This window comes from Pteropus medius, unplaced genomic scaffold (genome assembly GCF_902729225.1).
Source record: "Pteropus medius unplaced genomic scaffold, Ma_sr-lr_union100, whole genome shotgun sequence".
Taxonomy (NCBI): Eukaryota; Metazoa; Chordata; class Mammalia; order Chiroptera; family Pteropodidae; genus Pteropus; species Pteropus medius.
The window spans coordinates 7,626,325-7,638,511 of record NW_024340848.1 but is presented as its reverse complement, the minus strand read 5'-3'; the positions used below and the strand labels follow the sequence as shown (position 1 = coordinate 7,638,511).

The following is a 12,187-nucleotide window of genomic DNA, read 5'->3' as shown; positions in this document are numbered from 1 at the left end:
GGGTAGATTTTCTGAAACAGGGATAAGCTCCCCCGCCAGCCATAGGTGTAATCCAGTTGTTGGCAAACCTGATGTTTGTAAATTAGGGGTTACTGGTCCTTAAAACACTCACAGACTCAGTCCTTAGGTGACTTCCAACAAACTTTTTCAGAGTTTATCTTTTGCAAGGCAAACCTCTACAACCTTGCTTTTTAATAGTTCCTCAGGGAAAAACTTATAAGTAACACCATCAAGTGAAGTGGTGGTAAAAACTAGCCAAGGAGGCCATTATCGTTGACAGGTCTAATTTACTGACACCGTTAATAGCTAATTAACACATTAAAGTGCTGAGGCATGAACATATTTACTTAGAAGTTCTCTGAAGTATAATTTATAGTTAATTCTCTTCAAAGAAATAGCAAACATTCCCATTAACAAAAATAGACGGCATATACTTGGCTGAAAATGATTCTCACCTGAAGTTCAAGTGGTATTTTTAAAAGGAACATAGGTTAGCAATAAACAGAAATCACTAGATCATTCAACTGTGAAATTTTCAATTAGTAAACTACAATGACTTTAATGAATTCTGTTGGAGGAAACTTTCAAGGTGTCCCTTAAAAGTTAAGTGTTTTCCAAATGACGTGTACCTGGTTTTCCATTTCAAACTAGTAAAAAATGAAAATAACCATTTGGAGACAATTTCCTAGTAGCACAAGAGCTAGTAGCTAGATCGAAGGGAGGAAAAACATGCTTTTCTTATGTTAGTAGCTTTGTGTACTTTTTGCAAATCCTTTGAAAGAAGAGCAGTATGGGGAGAAGACATAACCTCTGGATTTCAGATCTGATTCTTCTATTTACCCGCTGTGTACCCTTAATTATGTTAGCTAATCTCTCAGAGTCTCTGTTTTCTCATCTGTGAAACAGGGATAGCAGCACTTACTACACAAGACAAATAATATGAACAAAGTGTCTGGTGAGGGGTAAGAAATTCATTGAAGCACCTCTTCCATAATACTGAGATTGATTCTAAGCAGAAATTTGAGTTGGGGTCTTAACGTGGCATAACATTAAATCTAGCCAGTTAGCTTTTTCAGTCTCATTTTCCTAATAGGGAAAATGGGGGGTGACCGTGATACCACTTGATGAGGAGGAATTAGAGCTTTGACCTCATATAGGACATTCAGACTAATGACTCCATCGTCTACATCCAAGACGCTTGTTCTTCCACCTACAACTAGACGCCTACAACTAGATGAGAATGCTATAAGCCTTCTCTCTCTCATCTTGGATTTTCTTCTCAATGTAGACCTATGCCTAGTTTAAGAGGAGAGTTTGTCTGCTCAGGCTTATGGCCACCATGGTCCATAGCAACGTAGCCTTCTCCTGCACCTGCAAAGGCAATGTCAGGAAGTCCACATGCAGCATGCTGTCAGTAGGACCTGCCTCAGAACCAGCATCCAATAAATGCAGCTGCCCTGGAACACATGACAGAGAGTGGACAAGCAGAGGAGACTACTCTGAGAAGTTCTGCTTGGAGGTGGGGGAATCAACTCCTCTCTATATGAAAGTGTAGTAGTGTCAGTGAATCCCCCAAAATGTTATTCTAGGAGATAAAGAAAAGTAAATCTATCCCTTTGGAGCAATGCCTTTCTAAGCCATAAAAGGTAGAGCCAGAACAAAGACTCTGACAAATCTGATTATGAGAAAAATCATCACAAATCTAAGACAAACAATGGGCTGATATTGCAACATATATAACAAATCAAAGATTGACTGACATCTGGAATTTAAAAAAACAAATCATTTAAACCAAGAGGAAATAACAGAACCATCAGCATAAGATATGGACAGGTAATTCACAAAAGAGAAAAAATAAATGAACAATAAATACGATAAGATGGTCAAAAACACTGGTAATCAAGGAAATGCCAATTAAAATGATAACATGATAATATGTGACCCATAACATCAGATGAAAAACAGTGGTGAGAATGTAGAGAAATAGGCATTCTCATACACTGTTGGTGGGATGTAATTTGCTAGTATAAACTAAATATGAAAATGAATATTCTATTGCCCTGGCAATTCCATTTTTCAGTATCTACTCTATAAAAATACACATATGCTCACACAAAGAGGCAAATATAAAGATTTTTAGTAAAGAGCTAACAATGAAAAGCTGGAAAGGATCCAATGTCCAACAATGAGTACGTGGTTATATAAACCAGTTCGTCCAGACTAACAAATACTATGCAGTCATTAAAAAGAGTTACTTCTATATACAGACTGGGAAAGACATGTTATTAATTTTAGAGCATTGCAGAACAATAGGTAGTATGATGTTATTTATGTATTTTAAAGTCATTTTCTAGGTACACGAGCACACATGGAAGGCTATTTTGCAAGCTGGGTTGTATATAAATGTCACTCCTTCTCTATTTGATCCATTCTCAACTCCCTCTAGAGCTTAATAATTGAGGGCTATTCCCTCCTTCCTCCTCACTACTCCACCTGCCCCCAAATCTCGATACCATGTCCACACTCACCTCAGATGCATAAGGTGAAAACTTCACTATTCTGAACCCATTAATCTCCAGGAAGCATTTATTTTTCTCTCTTCTCCCTTGTCCCCCAAACATCCTATAGAAGGAAGCATGCCTATCTAGCACACTAACTCAGGAAACTATACAGTTACAACAGAAGAATGCACTTAGGACAGTAACTGTCAATCCCATATTCCTGAATGTAAACCACAGAAACAAGAGCCTGTCTGTTCAAAGCATCTATCTGGATGTGTGCTCTGCAGAGCACAGGAAATTCAACAGTAATATTCAGGAATCAACAGTGTCCCAGCTACTCATTTTACACAGCAGGACACAGACCCAGGTGTCACCAATCTAAAACCAGACATGTATGCCCTTACACGGTGGTTCCATCAAATACCACATTGAGCAACAGTTTGCTTTTCGTGGCAAGCACCATCTTAGAGGAATTAAATCTTGTCTTTTATTTACTCAGCTATGCAAATAAAAACTTGCAGTGCTGTAAAAAAAGAAAAAGAAAACACCTAAACTCCAGAAATAATGTAAATGACTCTCCCTAAGTTTCTGCCAGGATCCATCTAGTCATGTGCTGTAAAATCCTGAAAGAAAAGACCTTAGAACTCAAGCAGTCATTGTGACTGACGACTTGGACATCTACTGTTCTCTTGAAACTATGAGTCAGTTTTCTACATGAGCATCTACCTGTTGCTATAATGCAATGCAAAATAAAGCCCAATTAACAAAAACAATGTAGAAAACAATTTTTAAAAGAACAACACGAGGTAAATCCGAAGAGCAGATAAGGTTGGCACGGACACAGAACTTGTCAGTCTCCCGCACAAGATTCTCAATAGCCAGGATTCTCTACCCTCTAAGGCACTATTTATTTTCCTAAAATTTTAGAGGAAGCATAAAAGCCCAGGCTGACACGTTTGTAGAAGCGTGGTTTTTTGTTTTTTGTGTTTTTTTCGGGGGGGCGGGGAGGGGGGGTGAATACCCGCTGCAATATGTTTTCCTTTTGCCCAGCTCACTTTTAAAAGAATTCATGAAACAGCTAAAGGGAGTTCAGGGCAAACTAATTTCTCTCTGACAAGTCAATGTTACTATTTTACAAGTCAATGATACCATTTTAGTCAGAATCCAGCTTTTCTGGGGAGCGCTGAATGGAAGAGCCTCTCCCCCCAATCCCGCCTCCGCGGGACTCCATGTCTTAACAGTCCCCAAGAGATAGGGGTCCCACAGTTGTGTGCTCTACTCTCAGGAGGGTAAAGCTGCCTCCCTCACTCCCGATGCCTGAAAGTCACCCACCCACCCAGGCCTGTCCTCATGTCCTCCCCACCCCGCGGTCCCGTGCTTGGACAGGCGTCTCCAAGAGACAGACATCTGGGGACAGCGAGCGAGTGAACGGGGGACTCTCCCCAGCTCCCTCAGACCCAGGGGTTTGAAAGCGGGATCAGGACTCAGAGTCCGGTCCAGGGGTCCCGCGACCAAGCTGTCACCTCCGCGCACTGGCCAGTAAGGAGTGAGGGCAGGGGCGGGGGTCGAGGGGATGCAGACCGTCCAGCGCCAGCATGGAGGGGAAGTCCTTGCAGTTGGAGACACCCGTGGAGTCAGTAACGCACGTCTTCCACAGGTTGGCCCAATAGGTGGCGGTGGTGATGACGGTGCCATCGATGGTGGACACTCTCCAGTAGTCTGTGGGCAGCGTGGAAGATACGAGCACCCAGCCCGAGACAGAGACCATGAAGGCGATGATCTCCGAGGCCGTGCTCGCCATGCCGCCTGCTGCAGCCGCCCTCACGCTCCCGCTCCCGCTCCGGCTCCCACTGTGCGGCGACCCCCGCGCACCAGCCCCAGGGGCTCCGCCTCCGCTACCCCGCCCTCCCCACCCCGCCCCACCTCCCTCCCTCCTCACCTCCGTCTCACCCTCCCTCCCCACCCCACCCCTTCCCCTCCTGTCCTCTCCTCCCCTCCTGCCCGCAGATCCGGCACTAGGGGGCGCGAACCAACCCGGGGACGCGCCCTCGGGGTCAGAGGGACCTCGATAGACGCTTTTTAGGGTCGCGCCGGAATTCTAGCCAGCCAATTGGCTTGGTGCCTGCGGTCGGGGAAAAACGCAGGCCTGAGCAAACTTTCGCCCCCCGCCCTCCCATTTCCGGGGCCCAGGACCCGCGGAGAGTGGCTCACCTGTTGGACAGACTGGCAGCCGGATGTAGACTACCTGTGGCGTCCCACCTCCCCCCTCCCCTCCCAGCCCTACCCATGGCAAATAGATTGGCTTCCAGAGAACCTTGTAAGAGCAGGGCAGAAAATGCCTTTTGTGTGCCCAGAAAAGACAGCCTGGTAACGCAGCCTTGGGGTGTTGAACTGTAAAGGTTTTCGTGCCACGCTTGTTTGGGTGACCCTGTTTTACTTGTCAAAGAGAGATCGCTGGCAGTTTTGGGCTCGAAATCGGCCTGCCCTAAAGTTCTGCAGTTCTTTTTGGCCCGGTGGTATGCGGAAAGTCATTGTAAAGAGGTGCTTGGACAGGCCTAAATTCAAGATTGCGCCATATGGAGGGCACAGGCTCCATCAGGGCCTTCATTGCGATCTCAGTCTTGAATCCGGCCTGCTGATACTAATGCACTACACATAGGGTATGCATTTAAGACATTTTCAGTTCCCAGGTTGGAGTCTGTTCAATGAATTGATGGTTCTGTCACAGTGGAAACTACTCTGCATCATGTTTTACTTTTTTACCAGCTGCACCTTTCACACCTAATTACAGAATAAACTCATCCATTCCTTCATTGCTGTCTCAATGTACACATAAAGATCACGGTGTACTTTTGACTCCTGATGTCACAAATTTGGAAATAAAATGAGAGAACAAAGACATTGTCTGCGGTTATTATTTATCTATTTAAAGTTCTTGCAGTTCTTGGTATGAGCTTTCAGGATTCACTTCTTGCCAAAAGTAACCAAAGGTCTAAAATCTTTAAATAAGTCTGCTACAATAAAGCTAGTAGTTGCTAACCCTCTATTTTTCAGTCTTTGTGCAGGGACACTTTGGTTCATTGTGAAGAATTTCTCAATTCCCCTTAGTCACTTTTTTTTTAACCAAGTAGATATAGAATGAAATTTGACATGATTCGATATCCATGGAGAAGAGAGGAGGTTGGACTACAGAACCATCAAAACTTACGATCTGGAAGGATCATCGGAGACTATTAGGACATGCTCATTGTCCTGTCTATTTTTAGAGATAATATTCAGTTCATGCTCTAATCTTCAAGGCCATGGGTTCAGTGCATGGCAAGGTGTGTGTTATGGTTTGGTTTGGTTTTGCCAGCCTATTAGAAAGTTTTTTTTTTTTCATTCTGAATCCTAAGCTATCTCTCCTTAAGTTCCACCCCAATTCTGTAATCTGCACTGAAACAACACAGGGTAAGTCCCACTTTTTGGCTGTGTAGCAGACCTTAGGAGCGTTGTGTGCATGTGCTTGGCCGTCTCATAGCTTGTGTAAATGGGAATAAGGGTGAAGACGATTTGCCTGGTGAAATGTAGATGTGGCTACAATACTATACTGCTCTTGGTGTGTCATGTTGGATTTACCAGTAGGTCAAATTTATAAACAGTTTGGGAAGCATCTAACTAACCTCATCCTTCTCATCTTCTCTGCTATTCAAATCAGTCACCTTTGAGTATTGACTACAAAGTGTCTTTTATTCTTTTGTATGATTTGCCTTTTTAAAGTGCTTTTATCATTGGGTTTCTTGCCTTCCAGCATATTTCCACTATTATTTCTATGTCATATCCCTTTCTGAACAATTTATCTATTTCTGATCCAATTTAACATTCAGAAAACACAAAAAGTCATGAATCAGGATATTCCCTATGGAGTTTCCTAAATTAAAAATTACGCAAATTTTGGTTTTGCACTTTTTTTCCTGCTCTTGTTTGACAGCCTCTTTGTTTGCTATGTCTTCCTCGTGGTAGGTACTAACTAAGATTGTTGATTCTTTCTTCCTTCCTCCCTCCCTTCCTTCCTTCATTTTTTTTTTTTTTACAAGACAAAACACTGACTTACTTTTCACACACTAAAAAGTATAGCATTGTGACCTTGAAGACACAAGCAGCTCCTAATTTATCCACAGGTTGTATATAAATTCATTTGTTAGCAACCAAGGATACATTGTTAAAAGAAAGATCTATAAAGGATGGTTTGGTGTTTTAGACCAGTTCACGAAAGTTATTTAACAGATAATGTAGTTATATCTATTGTACTTTAAAAATCCATAAACCATTGCAACATAACTTCCAGAGGAAACAAATTCTGAATTTTAACTTGCATCTCCAAGAAAGACACACCCCCTGCCCCCATTCTTCCACATCACTGGATGGGATCATTTAAGCCAGAATCTCTGGGGGTGGCTCTACTAGTGATCTTTCCAAAGATGCTAATTTACAGCCAGGTTGGGAACCACAGCTCTGACCATTTGAGATTCATATATATGTGTATAAACAGTTAATTCAGCAAAACATATGGTGTGTATTATAGAGAAAAGGAATATTAATCCCTTGGTTAAAATTTTTGAAAAACATTTTCTTTTACTGTAGAGATTATAACACACAGTTTCAGTTTAAAAGGAGTTGAAAATACCACAAGCAGCCCATAAATAAGAACTGGATGGCAGCGTCATTAGTTCCTTTGCCAGCTCAAACAGACTAGGTTCGTCATGCCTGTAGCCTTCATTAATTTTCTACTTTTATCCTTTGTTTATTCTATGAAGTTGGACAACCCTAAACTCTTTTCTTTTCTTCCCTGGCATGTACTGCATATTTATTAAAGAGAGTCATATTTTAGATCCCAACCAAAGAGTAAAACATATTAACTTTCTTTAATACCTAAACAATATCATGTAATGAATTAACCATTTATTTTACAATGTCTTATATCTTAAGCTTTTCAAAACCAGTTTAGTCAGAAGAAACCTAAAGGTAGTACAGATTACCACATAATTCAACACAAGAATGTCCAGAAAATAAAATGAACCAAATAGAGATTTTTAAAAAGAAGTAATGGATAAATGGCTTGTTTCACTTAAAGATTATAGAGTCCCAAATAACCTTTGCAGTTAATCTGCAAACAGATTTACAGAGTACCTTTCAACTGATAAATGCTTCCTTATTTTCTTTAAGATCCAGTTCACTGAAATTTTTATTTAACTATCCATAGCAAACTATTCTTATTTAAATATAAGAATTAAATATTAGTGAATACAGCTATAAAGTTACTTCTCCAAATTATTCAAAGTAACATTAACAATAATTTGGTCTTTACAAAAAATCTATAGATTTTTTCCAGTATGAAAACTACTAATGTATCTATCAGTTAATAAATTTGACATGAATACCTTCAATGTCCTGAAATATATTCTGAGCCTTTCCATTTTTGAGACCTAAGCCTCTGAGATTAGCATTGGAAGTTATTTCTTTGGCTTTATTGTGCTTATTAAGGAAAAATGGAGGATTCCCCCATGGGGGGTGGGGTGTTGGGGGGGTCAATAGGAGTTAAACCAGTTTAGCCGACTGAACAGGAGATTTGCAGAAATTCTTTACTTGTGATTTAACTCACCTGCCAAACAACACAGGTGTGCCTTTCAACAACTCAAGGATTTTCTAAGCATCAAATTTGGTTTCAGTATACATTAGCTCCTTCCTAGATTCCAGTGAGGTGGCGTACATCTAATCAGGTGGGAAGAAACTGGAGTCCTGATAAATACAGCATTAACTAAAAAAAACAACTGCCCAGGAGCCAAATGTTGTTACACCACGTAAAAGAAGACATTAATTCCGATACTAAGATAATAAAATAGCATATCTGTGTTCTTTCTCCTTCCATTCACTCTAACACTCTTAGTTTATCTTAATGCTCTACACTAATTCTATGATATTTGTAATCTACTTAGCATAAAAGCCATAGAGTGATATGAATAGTTCTGAGAATGAACACTCATACTTACCATTGCATCACTGATCATATATATGTACATGTATAAATGTATATATTTGCAAATTTTAAGCAGTGCCTTATTTTGCCACTTGATACCCTCTGAGGCTGAACTGCATCAGAATATTTCAATGGGTATGTTACAAGTGGTTACATATATCTTGCGGATTGTTTTTCACACATTCATTTAAAACATACTTATTCTCAACTCCGAGGTATCTTAGGACCATCTATATTCCTCCGGAGCCCCTGAAGTGGTAGTGTTTGGGCCCCAGGAGTTCACAGCTGTCTTGGTGGACACCCTTCCAGCCTAGAATGACTCTCACTCTGGAATGCCGGAATCTTCCAGGGCTTGTAGATGCCTATTTTGCTGGTCAATAGGCATCTTATGAGTATTAATTCAACCTACCCATCCAGGTTGGGCAACATGTAAATCTATATATTTTGGGCAAATTGTTTTATTTATCTGAGTTGCAGTTTCCTCATTTGTAGGATGGAGAAGTTATTTTGAATGATCTCCAAGAACACTTTGAACTCTAAAAGTCTCTGAGTCTATGATTCCTAATGAGCTCAACCAATCACAGACAAAATCAACAAAGAGAAAAGAGAGGCAAGAGTTTTCCTTTGGTGTCCTCACTGCTTTCTTTTCTATCAACTTCCCGATGTTACCTCCTTAGCTATATTTAAAGGAGGTGTATGTGTATGGGGTATGTGTGTGGAGCAGGGAGGATGGAGTGCATGAGGATAACGTTTTAAAAATCTCTATGCATAGTGTTATTTTCAGTTCTTATGTTCGTATAGCATAGACATGCGATACAGCACACATAGTAGTTCAATTCACTTTTGGAACAGAATGATGTAGGGGACAGAGGGCACCTGAGGGAAGTGTCATGTGATAAAATTCTAGCTCTGTGTGGCCTTGGACAGGTTATCTAACTGCTCAGCATATGTTCTTCAACTACAAAACAGTAATAAATAATAGCTTCTTTCAAAGTTATTGTGAGGATGAGAGACAATGTATACAACGCACCTGGAACATGGTAGATATTCAATTTAAAAAATAAGTATTATTCAGTTCACTCATGCTCTTTCATTTCCTTGCCTCTCCTTAAAGTTAGAAAATTACATTTTCCCTAAAAGTGGTATTAATCAGTTAGACAGACATGTAGCAAGTGAATAAGAATGGACTATTACAAATTTTAAAGTAAAGAAAGAAAGTGTTTAACAGATTGTCAACAAAAAGAGGTTGGTGCTGAGAGCAGAGGGTGAGAAACCAGGAAGGAAGAGTGAGATTAGTCTAGGGGAAAGAAATTGTGTGGGGGCGTGGAGGGGAAGGTTGACAGAAAATAGATAGCTGTAAAGGAGATATATGCATGCATGAGGGATCTAAAAAAATGTATGGCAAAAGTGAGAAATAAAACTAGATGGCAGGTAACATAAAAGAGGGTGGACAACTACAAGACAGAATAAGGGTAACAGAAATGCAAAGAGAAATGAAAGGAGAAAGAAATAAAGATGAAAGGTAAAATAAGAGATAGTAAGGGGCAGGGACCTACTAAGCAGTGGAGGGGAGGAGTAAGGTAACACTGAAAAACAAATAGGCACTGAGGAAAAGTGGAGAATTGTTTTCACAGCCCTCACCTTTCTACATTGCTATGTGTGAGGGGTGGCAAACAGCACTTTCTAGTGCCTATTTCTAATGAAAAGATTTCTCCCTCTCCCTGCTCCTCAGAGTAGAGCTAGTGAGAGGTTTATTTAAAAATACTCAGAAGTGCCATGTTTACCATTTGGCTCACTGCATGGGAAAATCTATTGGAAGTTTAAAATGAATTCTTTAGGAGTAAAAAATACAAGTTCTTACAGAAACAGACCCATAAGCAAATAATTATGACTTTTTTTTTTAAATGTAGCCTTTCTCCCATTTTTATCTATTAAAAACATATCTTTTAGGTACCAGTTGCCATTCTAGGTTCTTAACTCATCTAATAACAACCTTATGAAGTAAGTAGTATTTTCATCACCATTGTACAGATCCTCATCTGTACAACCAAACCACAGAAAGACGAAGTAACTTACTCTAGAAGGTGGTGGAGGTGAGATTTCAACTTAGCCAGTTTAGTTCTAGAGTCTACACTTCTTTGTAATAAGTTGCTTCCTATCAAGACAACTCTTTGTAGTTTGTATACTCAGTTAATATCCACTGAGTATATGAACACACACACACAAAATAAATTAAAACAATTCTAGATAATTTGTATTCATCTTTCTATTGCAGGATAATGGCTTTTATAATCAGATTTGAACAGGGTACCTAATTTCCTTATCAATTGTTTGACTAGATCTTTTAATTGGTGAATTGAAGTTCATTAATATACAATTTAACAATGTCCTGGGCAAAGCTGACTTATTATATTTCAGTTTGTGTCTGAAACATTTATCTTACAATGTGTGTGTAGATGTATGTATGTTTGTACATATGCACACACACACATACACACAAGAAATAGTTCATTAGATACTTTGTTAACTCTGATTTTTCCATACTCTGACTCCTGTACTATGCTCTCAGGCAGTTAGAATTTACTGAGCACCCATCCTTCTACCTTATCTTGAATTGGAGATATTCTGCAGTATGCTGTTTACTGTGCTATTGCCTGTCTTTTGTATGTTTGTCTTCTGATGAAGTTTGACCCATATTAGCTGTGCTACAATAAAACAAAGGAAATATGCCTCGTTCAGATGTTAGATTGTAAGGTTGTTTTTCCTTTTTCACTTAGCACTGCTTGGTTATTTGGAATGGCTGTACTCTATGGTATGCCTATGGCAGTCCAGGGTGGTTCTTGTTTTCTGTTATCCTCAACAATATTTGTTGTATCTGACTATATAATTATTAAATTACTACTTTAAAACTCAAATTTGTCCATCTCCAAAGTTCATATTCTTATTATATTTAAATGATATCCTAGTCATCCAAGTTTTGAAGACATTCGGAGACATGTTTTTAAAGATAAAAAATGCAAATACTCAAAAGTTCCAGACATTATTGTATCCAAACTTAAAAGGTCATTAACCAAACATTTTCAGGTCTGTTACTGTTTGTTGTTCTCCATCGACCTCCCTCTTACCTAATTATGAAAGAAAAATAGGAGTGTGGAAAGTGAGAAGTTTGGAATAATGCACTGAGGTATTAGGGAAACATATATATGTATATGTGTATGTAACACACACACACACACACCCAAAGGGCAAAGGAATAGAGCCTAAGAGATGAAAGTACAAGGAAAACAAGAATGACATAATAACAAAGGAAAATGTTTTCTTTAATTGATAAAATTGGTGATAAGGGTAGAAGGAGATTTTTTTAAATGACTAAACTATATGCTTTATTTAGAACTCGCCATTTCTACTAATATTTTTTATGTGCCAGAATCCAATTTAGGTAACGTCACTGCATTAGTCTTCATGTCTCCTTAGTCTCCTCTGAAATCTGACAATTCAGAGGTTTTCCTTGATTTTATGACCTTTAAGTTTTTAAGAATACTGATCTCAGGTATTTAGTAAAAAGTTAATTTCTTTTTATTTCTGAGTGTGTTCCATTGTTTGGACATATCATACTTTTTTTATCCATTCACCTATAGATGGAATTTTGTGCTGTTTCTCGTTTTTGGCT

General features: G+C 39.4%; 1 protein-coding gene across 4 annotated transcripts in view; it reads right to left on the bottom strand.

The window, feature by feature from the left end:
* CLDN10 (claudin 10) overlaps window positions 1–12,187 on the bottom strand; it is a 103,334-nt gene that overhangs the window by 17,467 nt on the left and 73,680 nt on the right. For 2 of the 4 annotated variants that reach the window (XM_039837879.1, XM_039837905.1), the window contains exon 1: window positions 4,083–4,354. The exons of 1 other annotated variant lie outside the window; for it this stretch is intronic. In XM_039837879.1, the coding sequence (XP_039693813.1) occupies window positions 4,083–4,302 (220 nt within the window). In that variant the 5' untranslated portion in view covers window positions 4,303–4,354. Of the gene's footprint in view, window positions 1–4,024; window positions 4,355–12,187 lie in introns of those variants that run through there. One more of the 4 variants, XM_039837895.1, reaches the window with a different exon arrangement.